Below are 17,703 nucleotides of genomic sequence, written 5' to 3' on the forward strand. Positions count from 1 at the left end.
GCCTATGAATAAACTTGTGAATTTTAGTTCAGGGGTTTGACTTCTCTTTGGTTGCTTGCCTTAGAGGTCGGTTTTACTTTCCTTCTCACTTTTGACCTGTTGTCACTACTCAATGCAGATGGATGTGTGTGACTTCCGAGTAAGAACAGTGTCAGTGGAAGGGGGTGAGCCCATCCGGTGACTGTTCATCTCAGGTTTATGTATTTAAGTTTAGCATTTCAGAATGAAGCCAAAGAGATGACATTTTCAACCTCTTTGGGTCATTTATTCACATCCTTTCTATTTAAATTTTTGTTGCATTTCTCTCACTTAAACCTGAAGCCTCCAGGTTGAAATAAAATAGTAGAAACATTTCTTTATCTAATGTGCAAATGTGTTTTTATTGTTTATTAGGAATTTTATTTTACTTGGATTTCAGCCATGACATAGCTTGGCAGAATCAGGAACCTAAATGAGAATTTTGTCATTGCAGAGGGTAAAACTTTCTATGAGTTACACATAATATGTATTTTCCCTTCTTACGTATTTTTAGAATTTTGTTATACTGTATTTGCTAAAAATGAAATATTGCTCATAAGCAAGGTTACAGCTTCCATGCCTCTTCTCCTTGCTTAGAGCTTGTGGTAGAATCTCTTCATAAAAGACACAGAAATAAAAGAAAGAAATGAAGGCCCAGGTTCTGCAGGAGTGGTCCCTATGACTCTGTGCCCACACCCTGACACAGGACGTGGTGGGAGCATGGGGCCATCCTCTTCCTCCAGCATTGAGTGGAATTTGCAGATCCGTGTTTCTGGGACTTTCAGGACACTTGCATTTAAAAAAAAAAAAGTGAGAAAGAGAGAGCGACCTGTCTTTCTTCTTCCTTGGTCCCACCAGCTACATACACGCTTGCTGTGATGAGCTGTTTTAGCTGCAGATCCTTCCCATGTCACCATAGCTCCCAAATAGGCCTGATGATGGAGCCCACATACATCTGCTGGCCTGTCCTTTATTTCTGGAATGGATGTAATGATGCTATGACAGAGAACAGAAAAAGAAGTTGCCTCCAGCCTCTGACATCACCAAATGGAGTGACTGACCATCTGGGCCCAGTCCTCTGGTGATGTGGGTGAGGACATCCAGGCCAGAAGACTCAGAGCTCCCAGGTGCACTCAGGACTGCGGGTACCAGAGGCTGTGACGAGAGGCCTGCTGGCCAAGGGCCTGGTGGATGCCGTCTTTGCTTCAGGATAAATCTTCAACTGTGTCGTTTTTATTTAATGGGATTCTCTTTTCAGTGAATCTCTAAATTTACTAGTAAGTTGCTAACAGTTTTATTTATTAAAAAGTATCAACAAGCCTCTTTCATGTGTCTCCTCGTGAGCAGTAAATTTCCAAGGGCCTTGTGCTTGCTCTGTGGGGAGGAGGCAGTTGTCACAGCTTTTTCCTGCTCGCTGCGCCTCTGTTGTAAGAAGGAGACCCATCCATGCTGGGACCCTGTCTGGCCCAGAGTCTGGATGCTTGTAATGACAAAAGGCTGCAGAGAAGGGAGAACTTGCCCTATAGCATCTGCCTGGGTGGCGCTGATCTGTGGGCTCTGCTGGGCTCATCTATCACTCGGGATTTAAAACCCCAGGCTTGCCTCTTGTGCCTGTGAGCTGTGTCTTTGGCAGTTCTCCCTGGCACGGAAGGGGCAGTGATTCTCCCAGCCTGGGCTCCCTCCAGCGCAAGCCGAGCCCAGGTGTTGTGAGCAGAGAGATCATTCGAAAGGTGATCCTGGAGGGCAGGGGGGGATGAGGAAGAGAAAACCAGTGCAAAGATGCATGGCCAGTTGGTCACCGTGGTGGGTGACTGGGCTATGTTCCCCCTAGGGCCCTCGGCATGGATTGATCGGGCCCCGGCTGGCAGGGCAACCTGGTGGAGGTGGGCAGCCTCTGCTTCCAGCTGCCCTTGTGTGAGCAGAGCCCTTCCCGCAGCCTGGCATGCCCAGGCAGCAAACACTCAAGCATCAGAGCTGGGGTGAGGGTTCTGGGCACCCCCCTGCTGAGGGCGGGACAAAGGGAGTCTGAGAGGCAGCAGGCAGCTTGGTACGACATCCAAGGCAGCAGTCTCTGTTCCATGTGCTTTTTGTTTAGACAGAACAAAGAAACAAGGTTCAGAGTTGAGAAACCTGCTTGCAAAAACTGACAGCAAAGAGAGAACGCTGAAATTTTGGACTCATGGGTCTCCTGTTACCCTCTCTAGTATTTCTGCCCTTCTTTTTCCTAGCACTGGTAACTAATTTTAAGAGTAGTCCATGCCTTTGGTTACAGACCCTGTGGTCACAGAGGTGACTCCCCATGGTGGGTTGGAGAGCCCTCAGCACAGATGCTAACACAGATGTTAGTACCCCATAGAGTTAAATAAATGTCTGTTGAATAAACTGGTTTATCTAGGGGGAATATGGTCAGTATTTAGGATTTCAGTGGCAGGTGGGGACAGCTTCAGTGTTACATTTCACTGTCAAAAAGTCATGTTTAGTAGAAGCAATACCTGAAGCATAGAAATGCAATCCAGAACACCTGCCGTCAGGGAGCCCAGAGGAGCATGGCCAGGGGCTGGGGAGAAGGTGGAGAAGGCAGGCATCAAGCCTCTCTCCTGGGCAGCCCCTGCAGTTGGCCGCCTCCATTCTGCAGGGAAGTGACCGAGAGGTCTGAGCTTTCCTTCCCCTCCCCTGAGCAGAAACTCACCGAAGGTCAGGTGCCTATAAGGTCCGCGTCATCAGTGAGCAGGGCTGGAGGGTGGAGAGCAGTAGGAGAGGGTCATGTTTAAGGCATGATCGAGGCACTGCCTGATATCCACCAAGGGCCAGACTGCAGGGCAGGAGACAGGGAGCATCCGGAAGTCCTCCCCAGGGCCCTGAAAACTGTGCTCCCTGGGCTGTGTGCTGAGGAGCTGTGGTCAAAACTTTTTGTACAAGTTTTACTCAGCTTGCAGTTTCTCTTGTTTTACAGTCATTACAAAGTTTAATGTGTTAGCTTGCAGATATATAAATACGTACATACATACATACATACATAAATGGAAAGAATCCTCAGAAGGGAGCACTCAAATTTAAAGTTTCAATGGATAATCAGTATTTTCCTGTAAAAACAATAATCATTCTTGGGGTAGCCGATGTTTCTCTTGGAAAACAAGAGGGGGAAAGGGTGCATTAATTCTAAAACGTGCGCTAGTAAGGGAACTTTCCATCAGAATGCAGAGGCCTCTGTCGGCATGACGGGCTGGAAGACCTCCTGGGCTGGGCCCCTGGCCCCTCCTGCCACAGGCTTGTGAAAACATTAGATAAGGACTTTTTTCTAAGCAACCTCCAAACTCCTCTGGTGAGGATGCCTTAGACTCAAAGATCTGCTACTGGTTATCTCCACAAACAGAAAATGCCGCAAATGCGTCAATTCACTATTTTGTTCTCATTTTCCCTAGATTTCAGGCTTTTTGCTCCTTGCCTGTTAAAAAATGATATTTGGAGATCCTTACATTTACCTACCTGAACATATTTATGCTTTCTGTTCTGTTAGTTTTATTTTTTGCTTCAGTCCTAAAATTAAATTTTTGATTATAATGTTAGGAAGTTTTACCATGTTCTCACTCTGGCTTTTTAAATACAAAAGAAGTCGAATGGCCTACTAGAAATGTCAGGGCCCTCTGGATCTAGCGCCGCTGAGGTGCCGCTGAGGGGCAGGAGTGCAGGGCAGACTCGCACAAAGTGGGCTTGTTACTCTCCCTCCAAGGCCAAGAACTGAGCACTCATACTCTTTAGAAGTTTGGTGTAGATGAAAGAAGGCTGTGTGTGAGCATGTGTGAGTGTGTGTGTGTGTGTGCATGGGTCTCTATCTCCGTGTGTGTGCACGTGTTCTCTGTGTGTGCATGTTTCTCTGTTTCTGTGTGCATGTGTGTTCTGTGTGTGTGTCTGTCTGTGCATGTGTGTTTTCCTGTGTGTGTGTGCATGCATGCATCTCTGACTGTGTGTGCGCATCCATCTGTGTCTGTGTGTGTATGCATGTGTCCCTGTGCAAGTGTCTGTGTGCATGTGTGTCTGTGTACATGTGTGTTCTTTGTGTGCGTGAATGCGTCTCTGTGTCTGTGTGGATGTGTGTTCTGTGTGTGCATGCGTGTGTATTCTTCTGTGTGTGTGTATGTGTGCATGTGTGTTCTTGTGTGTGTGTGTGTGTGTGTGTGTGTGTGTGTACGCTTTGCTAAGCCACCAATGCAATTCCTTGCTCTTACTTCCCTTTCTGTCACTTCTCCATAATTCTTCATATTTCAGTTGGGCTGGTGTCTCTCAGTGGCTTCCTCTTTTCCTGCATTCCTATATTTCATTATTCACCCTTGTTCCTCTTCTAGGGCTTTTACAATATAGCCAGGAGGATGTGGAAACCCAGTTACAATATGACACACAAGCACAGTGTCACAATCGTTGTTCCTGGGCCCTATCTCCTGGAGATGGGGCAGGACAGTGCATCTGGATGAGGAGAGAGGAGGATGACAGGGTGGGGGGCAGAGGACTGCATGGAGAAGTTGGGGCTCCTGGCACCCACTGGACAGTGTTCCTTGGCAGCCTAGTGGCCCGTGAGTGGGGCAGCTCTGCACAGGGCCATGGGGTGCCTATTTCTGCCTCGGGAGCCCAGGCCCCTAAGACTGAGCTTCTCAGGACTGAACTTGTGATCCTGCTTTTCTCCCAGACTACCCAGCTGGCTCCCAACTTCCCTCTTCTGTCTGTGGGGTGCTGTGATGGACCCCCCACCCCCCAGCAATCACCATCCACAGACCAGACCAGTCGCCCTACACTAGCTCCCTGATGTGACTCCACTGAGCAAGGAGGGGTCTGGGTTTCATCTCAGCTTCCAGAGGCCTCTGGAATTGGGCCCAGCCTGCTATACCCCCTGCCTCCCGATCACTGTCCCCAGGTCTCTCTGAGCCAGAGTTGTGGGGGAGGACCACCCTTGCTGTGGCCCCACACCTCCACTGGTTGGAATTCCCTATTCCCCTTCTCATTTTGAATGCCACCTATCTGGGAGGCCCAACACTACGTGACCTCTCCTAACTAACACTCCCACGTCCTCCCTCCATGGGTATTCCTTGTCTTCCTGAGAGCCAAGGACCCTTTCTGTGCTGCTGTGGTCACACAGGCCCTATGTTCTGGTGCGACCTCCCACGCCTCACAGGCTGCAAGCTCCCTGGGCACAGAGACAGGGTTTTCCTCTTCTAATCTCTCCAGCTGCTTACTCGGGCTCTGCGCGCACACGGCTCCTCCAGCAATATGTACCGTGGCTCATTCTAAGGGCCTCATTTCATAAACTTGTAACTAACTGTTGGGTTGGGAAGGTTTGCAGAAGTCCGTTCTGGAGTTGGAAGGGCATAAAGGAGCTACGAAAAAAATGCCTTTGGAGTTCCTGAAGTTGGCTCCGATCCCTGCTTTGCCTGTGTCTTACCCGGTGACTTTGGGCCGGTGAGGAGACCTCTCTAAGTCCTGTTTCTCTCATTTGTGAAGTGGGGGTAACACTTTCCTCATGGAGCACTTCATGGATTAGAAAAACCTATGTATAGGAAACACTTAGCGTGGTCCCTTCACCTAGTGAAAGCTCATAGCTTCGTATGGGCACAGCTATTTTAACCAAGTCAACTCGACTTAGATATTTCACGCTTACTTCTTCTTGGATTTTTAAATAGGGAGAATTGATGACCTAAACCGGTCATTTCCATATATTTCCCAGTAAATGGCTGTTGAATCATAAGGCTAGAAAGATGGGAAAGACAGGGAGGAACCTCCCTTATTTCGAAGAAGTGTTGCTGATGTGAAGGACAGGACTTTCTGAGACACTCTAATCCTCAGAAACAGCTGATATCTACTAGGAAAAATATGTGGCATTTGAAGGTTCTTCCCAAGAGATGTGAGATTTTGACAGAAATGCCAGGAAGTCAGAGGTTTCTGAGTAATGAGCTAGTCTCAGATGAAGGCTGTGGCCACGGCCGGGAGCGGGGCAGCTCGCCCTGCTTGAGCGCCGATGACTGTGCTGGGCCTGGCGTCCTCGCCCTGTGACTCTCTATTCGTATGGAGACATGAGACTGGCATGTATGCAGTTTCATACATAGGAAGCTGAGGCTTGGTGGTGTAATATGATTCTCTCAGGTCCCAGAGCCACTCGGAGGCACGGGGGCCACTCTGTGCACAAATTTCCACGGCTCCTGCGGTGGTCGGAGCAGCCCACTAGGGCCAGTGCTGAGAGTGACACCCCAGGGTTCCATGACATAACACACGCCTGGCACTTACAAAGCATAGTGCTAAAGGCTAGGAGATGGTGGGGGGTGGGAGGTGGAGGAAGAGAGAAGGGAAGTTTAAAAAGAGAGGGGGGAAGCTTTAAAGAGTTTGGAGTTTATTTTACCCAGGTTAGCAAAAAGTCAACACAACGCTAAAGGGCTTAAAGCATTCACATCTCTTGTCTATGTCTTCTCAGAGCCACTGTGTGACTTTATCATCCAGATATAGAATTCTGCCCCAAGTCCCAGTGCTTTGTCCAGAAATCTCTACAGGAACCTTCCTGGTTAAGATGTGGAGGGCACATGAGTGTCATCATGACTTGTCAGTACGTAGAGACCCAGTCCACCTCCTGGGCATTGTCCGCAGGCTGTGCTCACAGAGCTGGGGTCTAGTGAACGTAGCTTGAGCACAGGAGGTGATCTGATGTTCAGAACAGTGGGGACTGCTGTCCACCTGTCTCCATCACTGTCCTTCTTAATGGAAAGTCACAGTACATAATGTACTCTCTTCCCATTTCACTGAGCTGCCTTTGTTAAGTGTAGCAAGAGCAATCTTTGCCATGTGTAAACACACACACACAGGTGCACACGTGCACACACATGCACATCACATGCACACACAGGATCCCTCGTGCACACACACATGTGTGCAGGCTAGCACACCAGGCCAGAGGTATCCCCAATTCACGTGCTCAGTCCCAGCCAGGCTCGCAAACTCAGCCCTTGCTTCCCTTCACAGACGGCCAGCTCAGTTACACACATGCTGAGCTGGCTTGTGTTTTCTTCTCTTTCCTACCACCGGCAAACCGCCTGGCTGGAGCCTGAGAAATGTGCTTTCTGGGAGGAGCATGGGAAGAAATGGCCCTGGCAGGAACAAAGGCGACATCTCCACCTGGAGTGTAGGAAAGTCCCCCGAGGCCTGCTGACCCCCCCAGCATTTCCCACATGATTAATACATAAACACCCCTTTTTCCTCAAAGATCAGCAGCCATCTGAAGACAGCACATGCGCAGGGCTGAGTCTGTGGGTTGAGGGCGGCGGGGTCGAGAGGGTCGTGCAGCCACTGTGTCAGCCGTCCCATCCTTCCTCTTTTGCTAAGTCACTTTCTGCCTGGAATTCTGACAGGGACCCGTTGGGCTTCTGGGAGGGAAGGACAGCAGAGGGTCCACCCCGTGTGTGTCCTGGGGGAGATTACTTTATCTCTGGCCTCCCTGAAGCAGGGCCTGGGCTTCTGGAATCTTTAGGGGCTGACACCGTGCCAGTTCTGGGGATGGGCGGGAATGTCTGTGAGTGTTCGACAGCGTGGAGCTTGGCCCTGGGCTTCTCTCAGTTGATCACTTTGGGGGATGAAGGCAACAGATTTGGGGTGAGATTCTCAGTCCTTTCTTTGCAGGTGTTTCCTCATTTTAAGTCAAGAGTGATGTATCCTATCCTTCATCCATGTGTTAAGTGCACGTCCTATTTCAGGAAGCTGGGTCAAGTTCAACAGTCAAAATATTTCCTTTAGTCTTCAGTCCTTCATTTGGCCAAACTCCTTTGACACTGGAAGCAACAATTCAGCCTGTTGCTTCCTCAAGAACGTGTTTGTGGGCAAAGCACATCCAAAACACACGCGCAGTTACATGAGCTAAAGCACATGCCCCAGCAGCCGATCGGCTCCTCAGTCCCACGCCTGCCCATGTGGCCTGCCATCCCTGCCATGCAGTGTGTAGTGTTTGCCTAGTGTGTCCTCTGCCTGTCCTTGCAGGGCCAAGACAGAGGAAAATGGCCCTCCATGCACGTCTACTGGTCACAGAAACATTCTGGGATGCCATCCTGCTCGTCTGCACAGCCAGCACTCTTGTGTGCAGCTCAGTTACTGAGTAGAATTTCCCTCCCTTATCATTTTGGCCTACATAGTCCAGTATACATTTCCCTCATTGGGATACAATTTAGAATGACAAACCAAATAAAATTTAATTTTTCACTCATATCCACCAGTGCACCCTCCCGTGGCACATGACAAAATCTGTCTGATAATTATTCCTCCAGCCTTCTTAACTTTCTTCAGCCCTATTTATTGCCTGAATATCTCTTTTCCCTAGAAGAAAGCTCCCTCTGCTTTTATTATTATTTCTTTCCATTTTGTCCTTTTCACTTGATTTTCCTTAAATAATGGGACATCGGGGTATTTCTGTAGGCTTGATGTGTTTAGAATAAACAAATATTATTTTTACAAAAATATTATTTTCTTTCAAAAAAAAAGAAAAAGAAAGAAGGATATAGCATTCAGAAAATATCCCTAAGCCTGTTCTTTAACCTACTGAATGTTTTTTCCCAAACTGTGGTTCTGGGGAGATCCCAGGCCTGGAAATAGGCTGACATGAAATACCTTTGAGAAGGTGGGTGAGAGAACATTCCAATCTCAGGATCTAGAAAGGTTGCAAATGGTACGGAAATAGTAATTTAGAAGCTAATCCCATAAATAGAGCCATCATTTTTGAACCTGCTGTTTACTTCTGTTCTTTAGGAGACAGCCTTTATCCATTTCTATCTTTCTGAGCCAGAGGTTTATCTATCAGAACTTTCTCTGTCCTATTTAGTTCACTGGGGAAAAGTTAAAATTATGGCAATGTTGTGTTACATCAGGAGGAAGAAGACATTGGTTGACCCTGGTCTTCTGTTGCGCTCTCTACATTGACTCATGCTCTGGAAGGTAGATCTGACAACTGAAATTTGAAGTAGGGCAGAGTGACTTTTGACATTTTGGCATGTCCCATTTGAAGCAACCAAAATTGTCCCTTGTCCTGACAGTAACCTTGAAACACCGTGAGGGCAAGTGATGCCCTGAGACGGGTCCGCTGTGAGTACCCCCAGGGCCTTTGGAGTTGAAGGGGAGACCACATAGATAGATGCAGAGCTCGAAGGTGCCCATGGCATTTGCCCTGAGAGCATCTGCCTTTGCTCCTGGCCTTCGGTGGCCTTGCAAAGCCCTATTCCTGTTGTTTTTTCCCCTTAAGACACTTGGTGAATGTCGGTTGGGTGTAGCTAATCCCACAGGCCCTGAGGTCTTTGCTGACAAGAAGATAGGCATTATCTTTGTCTGCCTGTGGCTTTCTATGAAGACAGTAGCTACAGTGCTGTTTCTCAGTGTGCCTGCTAAAGAGCAAGGATCTTATAACCATGAATCTTCACTTAAACTTGATAATGCAGATATGATTATTCCCATTTGGTGGATGAGAACACTGAGGTGCAGGGTAGTTAGCACTTGACCAAATTTGCACAGCTGGTGGGAGGTAGAGCCAATGCCAACCACTGCCCATGGCCCTGAAGCTCGTGCCTGCGTCCCTGTCCAGTGCCTCTTCCTGCCTATGGGAGGATGACCACCATCGTTTCCTGCTGACTAGGAGTGTCAGGCTCAGTGACAGCAGCATGTGATGTCACATGGGCCAGAAGGAGCCAGAGGACCCATGCGAATGAATGAGAGAGCAGTCCACAAGTGCTCACTTCACATGGACTAAAGTAAAGCGCAACACTGAACAGAGAGGTGGCGAGGATGCTTTTCCCCGTCACTGGCTTGGTCTCTGTTACAGCACTGGGTTTCCTGGGAACACACTAGCAAGCACCATAAGAAATAAAATGCTTTCTGCCACATATTCTGAAAAAAATGTCATTTAATGTAAATGGGTTTCTGAAAATGTTCAGCTGTGATGGTTATCTTCAGAAAGTCATAGACGTTTGTTAACTCAGCATCCCTTGAAGGGTCACCTCATCTCTCCTCGGCGTTATGCCAGAGAGCAAGTGGGAAGCAGGGAAGCAGAGTCCTCCTCAGTGACAGCCTCTTTGTCTGAGCGCAGAATTGGGCTGGAGACCCACGGCAAGCTCCAGCACTGGGCATACGTCTCAGAGATTCTGGAATGGAGGGACAAGGCTCCTATCACCAAGAGAGAGGTCTGGTCTCTGAATCGGCATCCCCAGGGTGGGAGCATGAACATGCCCTGAAGGGTCTCCAGTCCTGCAAGGCGGGGAAGCTTTACTACCTGAACAGGGGTGGGCTGGTGTGAGGAGGGGCTGCAATCCAGTACCCAGAGATCTGCTGGGATTGGGAGGTAACGTTCCCCTCAGGACTGAGGCTTAGTTACGGAGTGAGTGAACACACTACTAAATGGAAACTGCAGGGTATTTACAAGTGAGGTGTTTGGGTTTTGATTTTAGTAGTATCACCTGCTGAGAGACTGTCATTGCTCACCAGTTGTGGGAGCATCTTGAAACAAGACAACATTTTTGTCTTGTTGTAACAGTGAAGACCAGTGGGAAATTTGGAAGTAGATGTGACTTTATAAGAGCAGCATTTATGATGATCTCAGTGCAATGGGCAGAACAAGTTGAGAGGGGAGCCTGCAGGCAAGGTCCACAAGATGCAAACCCTCCAATCCCTGAGCCATACCATGCACAGGAAGCCCAGGCAGGAGGCCAGGTGGCCTGGGCAGCCTTGCCTGGGTGATGGCCGTGGATTCCTGGTTGTGCTGGGATGGGATGCCATTGATGTCTCCAGGGAACTCAGAGCCCATGAGGCTAGAATGGATGGAATCCACATGGGGATGCAGGAGGGAGAGCTGGGTCTGGGAAGGCTGTGCATTCTGACTGTGTGTGGCCTTGTTTGGGGTGGGGAGAGAAGAAAGAGCAGAGAGGTGGGAACTGAGCCCAGGTGGGTCCCACAGTCCAGGGCCCTGGGCTGTTTCTATTTGCCCCCTTTGACCACCTTTTGCATGCCTGTTAGCTGGAAGGTGCTATGCTGGGGGCGAAGCAGGATATAGGGCAGCATGGGACACCATCACCTGCACAGCAGGACCTTGAAGTCTGACAAGAAGGAGCAGGTGGAATGGGGGGACAGAAGTGACAACAGAGTCGAACCATTCTGCACTGACAGCTGGGTGTGTGGTGGTAGGAGCTGCTGAGGAGTCCCCAGCTTAGGTGTGACAACTGACACTGATGCTCCAAAACTTATAGGATGGTTTAAAAACAAATGTATCCCATCCAGGAAATGTTGAGGTCTGGAGGGATTTTAAAAGCTTTTAGATTTGGTACCTGTTCAGCATGTAGCTAGTACTCTAGCAGGAACATGGCCCTCAGTGTTCTGTGGGGTACCTGGTCCTCCCATCCATCCTTTGCTGTCCCAGCCTGGTGACTCTCATGCTAGCTCAGTCACAGGATTAAGATGCCCTTCTGTGAAATGTCAGATCCGTGGGCATTGCCAAGATTGCTACAAGCCAGCTTATGCAAGTTAGTAAGAGACTAATGATCTAGCTGTGACTGAAAGGTTAATATGATTTAAAGAATATTTGTAGAAGTCAAACTGTAGCCTATTTCTAAATTCTCCTAAATACAAATCCAAATGTGTCTACCCTCCTCAGAAAATTGCCAGTGTCCTTTCTGGGCCTGAAAGTGGAGCAGATCTTCTCCCTGTCATTTTGAAAGTCTCGAGTGTTTTAGCCTCTCCTGAGGGCGACAGCAGCATCAGAAGTTTACAATTATATGCTAAATGCAAACTGAAAAGTGTGGTTCATGGGCATTCATGTTTTTTTTTTTTTTTTTTTTTTTTGCACATAATGTTCATCAATTTGGCAATCTGAATTGGATTCAGAATCTGAGGTGTTTATAGCATTTTATATGAAAATGCTTACGACAGTTTTGGGAATAGATTCCTACCAGATGGATTAAATTTGCTCTTGATAAGAAGAATGTATTTCATGGAATTTAGGAAAATTAGAGAAAGTTTGAATGCATGTTTTTATCTGCACCCTTTTACAAAACAATGGCCTGAAATTTGGGTTGGAATTTACTGAAGGCACAAGGATAAGGCTGAGTTAATCACTGAATAACAACTTCCCTGGCCCACCAGTGATCACTTCTTATGAGGAGCAAGAGGATCAACGTTACCATAGGTCTCAGACTTAAAAGCAGGACTGTCTTGAGGGGTAGGACGAATCTGCACCTGCAAATCTCCCCAAGTGAGTGACAAGCAGCCTCGTGCAGCCCATTTTACACTTGCCAGAAGCAACGTGGGAATATCCTCAGACTGTACAGCTGCTCAGGCCAGCCGGCTCGGGCGTAGCTCTCGGTGCCCACAGTGCCCACTCCCTGCTCTGTGTCCTTGTTCAGTCCCTGCCCTGCATGTGTGTGGGGAATCTGGGCTCAGTGAGGGCCATGCAGGGCGGGGCCAGGGAGTCCATAGCAGCCACACCTGCCAAGCCACTGGCTGGCAACCGTTTCACCGTTTGGGGACTCTATTGGGAGATGCACTGTTACTCAGTGTGCCCACGTGCAGATGAGTGTGTGCACAGCTGCGGTAACGTACACACTTTCCAGTGTCTCTCAAGCATCAGAAACACAGCTTCCAGAAAGCCTCTACCACTCAGGAAGGTTGCGTGGGGACAGTGTGTGTTTTGAACACTGACTGTCATGTGTTAACAAGATATGGCCTCAGATTTGCATATTGATATGCTCACCACCAAGATGGCAAACTCCAGAACTTCCTGTGGGTCCCAGTTTGCTCACTGGTAAAATGGCAATAGTGCCTGCCTCATAGGACAATGCTGAGGACTAAAGGCTGTTTGTGGAAAGTTTAAGTACCTGGCATTTCTAAAGCAAGACACTGAACTTCAGCAAAGAGAAGAGCGGGTCTTCACATTTTGCTCTCGGACACAATTACCTGTGCATTTAGAACAACATACACCTCCTTTTCTGAACTCAGAAGTTGGGTGCATAAACACAGTATGTGAACAAGTGTAGAACAGCTCGATGCCTACCGCTATGTTTTATTTTTAAAACTTTTAAGGAATCTAATATTTAGGACAAAAAATAACAAGTTAATTTGAATTGCACTAGGCAAAAAAGTGATTCTCTTGAAAAGTGATTCACATTGAATGTCTAGGAATGTGTTGTAATAGTCTTTACATTAAATGGCAATGTGTGGAGTGGAAACATCCTGACTAAAATATGTATTTCAAGGCTTACATGTTGATTACCCAAGACTGCACAAAGCTATGCTTCTTGATGGTGAGATACATTTTAGAGAAATTGTGCTCAATTCTAATCTCTTAGCTTCTCTACTCCCCAATTTACCAGTAGACATGAATACCTGCCCCCAGTAAATTCATCGTCACACATACCACGGTGACTGAGCTACTGCTGTTTAGCTGAGGGGACATATTAGAAGTTAACTTTCAAATCCAGTCATATTTAGGCACCATATCAGTATCACCAGTATCTCAGCGTTATGTCATTTAATCAGTTTTATGTAACGTCCCTGTGTTCAAAAGGTAATATTTACCCTTTAAAGCACCTTAGCCTTTTCCTCATTATCTGAAATGGTAGCACCCCAGGACACAGAATAACAATAATGGAGGCCTTAATGTTTACGTAAAGGGTTGGAGCTCAATGGAGACAAGAAGAGCACAGGTTACTATAAAGTGGGTGTGACGTTACTGATCATTTGCCAGCCGTCAAGTACATCCGCATGGAGACCAGCCACTTTAGGGCAGCTCTGTTGGGCAGGACACATGATACTGACTTGACCTGTTAGATTTGGACTATAAGGGGACAGAATACATGGATGAAGAGTAAGGGTTTGTTAGGAAATGATTAAGCCAAGTCATTTCAAGAAACAACTTTGAAAGTGTTTGCCAAACTGTTTGCCCATTATCCCAGAATTTTATTAAGTTTTTCATGGGAAAAAAAGGGGGAGGGCATGTGGTCAGAAAGTTTGGAAGACACTGATTTAAGCAAAGTTCAATAGGTCTGTTTCCTGCAGGTCACCTCAGAGTCTTTAGTCTCCTAACACTGGTAGAGAAAATTGTGTTTGTGTGTGTGTGTGCATGTGTGTGCACATGTGCAGAATCTACCAAGTTTTAAGAGACAGGACACGCTGGGAAACTCTGCCCTATGAAACAGAATAACTTGGAGATTTGAGGCAGTGGTAACACTGATAAAAGCAGCTGGAAGTAAAACCCACAGGAATTGGTGCGGAGGGGGAAACAATAATTTTTCCCCACCCGGTGTCTTGCATGAACATTTAAAAATTTTCTGTGGACACTTTCTAAGAAAAAGCTGAATAAAGAACATTTTGCTGTGCAGTCAGCCTCTCAGGACACGTGCTGCTTCTAAGGAGATCTGTGTTCTCCTAGAAGCTGTTGGGCGAGGGGACTGAGATCCTGGACCAGTTCTGCTGACTGGCTCTCACAGTTCTAGAATGTTTGGGGTTACTACTTCTAAGATGTTTAACACATCGGAGGTTGCTCCAAACTACTCTATAAGGTATATAACACAATGAGTTGAGACCCCTGGAGATTGCAGCCCTGTTTCTGAGAGTTTACTTTTCTGTTGCCTACGTGAGGGCCAACAGTGGCAGATTAGTAGCTAAGCAATGGTTTTGAGCAATAATATGTTACTTTTTAAAATAATGGCTTTCTTTTAAACTCTTGCTGCATCTCTGTTACAGTATCACAACCCAGATTTCTTTCTGCCTTTTTTATTGCAGTTACATATGGGGCTGATGGCTTTAGGGATTTTCATGCAATAATTCCCAAATCTTTCTCTCGTAAGTATATGCTTTGCTTCTAAAAAATGGAAATGTGTATTCATCTCATACTCAGTTCCCATCGTGCAAATATTGTGAATGCATGTTTTTTCATCAACACCTTCCTTAACACTTGATAAAATAAGATAAATTAAATATTTACCATCCTTTTCATTAAACATCTACCATCAGAGTCATCATTTATACAGTAAAGTACAAAAGTAAGCTTTAGACAATTGAGAGAGCATGACAGTAGAGTGACAGAGAATAGTACTAATAAAATTGTTACTCTACTGATGCTGTAGAATGGTTTTGTTATTAACGTCATGATTATCTCCTTTTACTGTGTGATGTTAAAATGGCCATACTTTCTGCCACCATCAGACAACCCAAGATATTTTCAAGATAATTTTTACAATCTTGTGGGACAAGCGAAAGAGACAGGCTTTCCTTCTGTTGGTCTGAAGTATTAATTTCAGAACTGAGAAGAGAAAAGTCACAGACTTCAGGCCGTTATTCTGCGGCACCTCACTGCATGAGCAAACATACTGTTAATACGTGGTGCAGGCGGGAGCTTCTGTGATGTAAGCTGTTAAACCAAAAACAGATGTTAATTTCATTTTTTCTTTTTTAGGTATTGAGAGCTGATAAATGATAAATATATTTGGGCAACATTCTTAAAGGATTATTTTAAAGAATGGAGAATGCTTTTTAAAAAATGTATAGAGAGCTGAATATTTAAAGTGATACAAGTTGGTAACCTCCTTAGGATATAAGATTCAGAGCCTGTATTAATAAATTCTCTAATATTATAAAGCAACATCAGAAAACAGGTTGTGTTAATACTGTAACAATTTTGAAGACAGGCTCTAATTTAAAAGGTGTCAGTAACAGTTAAAGATAAGTTTCTGACATCCTGGTTATCAAAAACTGTTTGGTAACTAAGGGATCGACTGCTTTTCCAGTATATAAAAGTTATGGAAATCTTTTTTGCACTAATATTCTTTTGATTCAACTTTAAAACAATAGCTTGATATTTATTTTTGTGAGATATATAAGGGTACTTCAGAAAGTTCATGGAAAATGGAATTGAAAAATAATACAAATCTTTCCAAGAACTTTTTGAAGTACTCACATACATATGTATATATAAATATTTACATATGTGTATATGTATATATGTATATTTACATATGTGTATATGTATATATAAATATTTACATATGTGTATATGTATATATAAATATTTACATATGTGTATATGTATATATGAATATTTACATATGTGTATATGTATACGTGTGTGTGCTTATATGAATATATAAAACATTAAGGGACTAGGAGAAAGAAATATTAATTTTCAGATGAACAATCACATTGTTGAAATGTCTTGAGAAGTCAAATGCACTTAGGAGTAAGATAATACATTCTAAGAAATTGTGTTAAATGTGAGGAAGGTTTCGGCTCAAGCATGTTGCGATGTTGAAGCAGATCCTTTGGTGAAATCTTTAGTATATAAGGATTGCTGCACATGAGGATATGTAATACTTGGAGCTTTTATAAGATGGATGATAAATCTTTTGGTACACTTTCCATCTGTATATTTACACAAATGTGCTCCTAAAATATTAGTATCTCTCTTTCTCACTCTTCTCTCCAGATATCCACATTGTAAATATCCTTCTCAGGCAAATGGTAGTTGACCTTGAGGACTTTCCCACCCAAACAGCAACCAAGCTGTTCTTGGTCAATATCGCCACCTAGTGGTCATGGTGGGCAATTGTCCTCCCCGCCCCTCAGCACCTTGTCCTCCTTCAATCTCTGCCCCAAGGTATCTTCTTTACACCCATTTGTGTCCCTCGTTACCTGAAGAAAATTTATATGTGCTTGTAACTCAATCTTTTTGTAATAGTCTTCCTCTTTTCTCTTTTCCCTTTCCTCTTCTCTCTCCCTGATTTCATTCCATTTAAAGGCCTAAAACAACAGATAAGGGGAAAAGTATTTCTAATTATGCATCTTGACCAAAAACAAAAACAAAAAAAAACCTCTACATTTTAAATGACATTAAGTTCTAATAAAAAGTTTCATTAACCTTTAAATGCTTGAAAGTTTCATAAATCTCTTTTAGAGGTAACACAAAAACATTGTATACATATGTATATAATGTATATATCCTCATCATCTCAAATTTTCATTTAATTACCGTGCTTTAAGATGTGTCTTAAATATTTTTTATTGCTTTTGATTTTTACTTGCTAGTTGCCGTTGTTGCAAGAATATTTGTCTCCCATTTTTCCTTTAAAGTATTGAGCGTTTCAAGCTTATGGGGCCTTAACTCATAGTGGAGTGACTGTTTTAGGATATGTTTTCAATGGATAAATGCATTCTGAGTACCAAACGTTTACTCTTAAATATGGAGACACATTCTAAAAAGGAAAAGGAAAGGAAGAGGAAACATAAACCATTTGTAAGGTGGGGACTGCCAATATACATTATACCTATGCATTAAAAATGTTTAATTTTTCATGAGTGCATGCAGTGCTTGGCAGCAAATCTAGGCCTCTTGGCTCCTGTTGACTTCTGAGTTCCTTGGATTCTCCAGATTCTTCCATTCTAAACCTATCGATATGCTAAAGTCCACTTTAAGTTCAAGGGCATGGGGTCTCTCTTAGGACTGTTGGGTTACTAATAACATACAAGACCTCTAAAATATATAACAGTAAAATTTTCACTTTTTCTAATTTTAAATAGCATCTGGGAAAGAAAGTAGCCTTGGACTAAGGGTTTGAAAACACCCCCGTCTTTATATAAGCCACATTTATAGAATAATAAAATTGGGCCCCTGTCCATTATCTCACAGTCAGTGGAAGA

At 45.0% G+C, this 17,703-nt stretch overlaps 1 protein-coding gene across 20 annotated transcripts in view; it reads left to right on the forward strand.

The window, feature by feature from the left end:
* The window catches only part of IKZF1 (IKAROS family zinc finger 1), a 75,335-nt gene that overhangs the window by 30,338 nt on the left and 27,294 nt on the right, over positions 1–17,703 (forward strand). For 7 of the 20 annotated variants that reach the window (XM_063085296.1, XM_063085286.1, XM_063085288.1 and 4 more), the window contains exon 3: positions 14,794–14,853. The exons of the other annotated variants lie outside the window; for them this stretch is intronic. In XM_063085296.1, coding sequence (XP_062941366.1) covers positions 14,794–14,853 — 60 coding nt within the window. The remainder of the gene's footprint in view (positions 1–14,793; positions 14,854–17,703) is intronic. 20 annotated transcript variants of the gene reach the window in all.

This window comes from Cynocephalus volans, chromosome 2, assembly GCF_027409185.1.
Source record: "Cynocephalus volans isolate mCynVol1 chromosome 2, mCynVol1.pri, whole genome shotgun sequence".
Taxonomy (NCBI): Eukaryota; Metazoa; Chordata; class Mammalia; order Dermoptera; family Cynocephalidae; genus Cynocephalus; species Cynocephalus volans.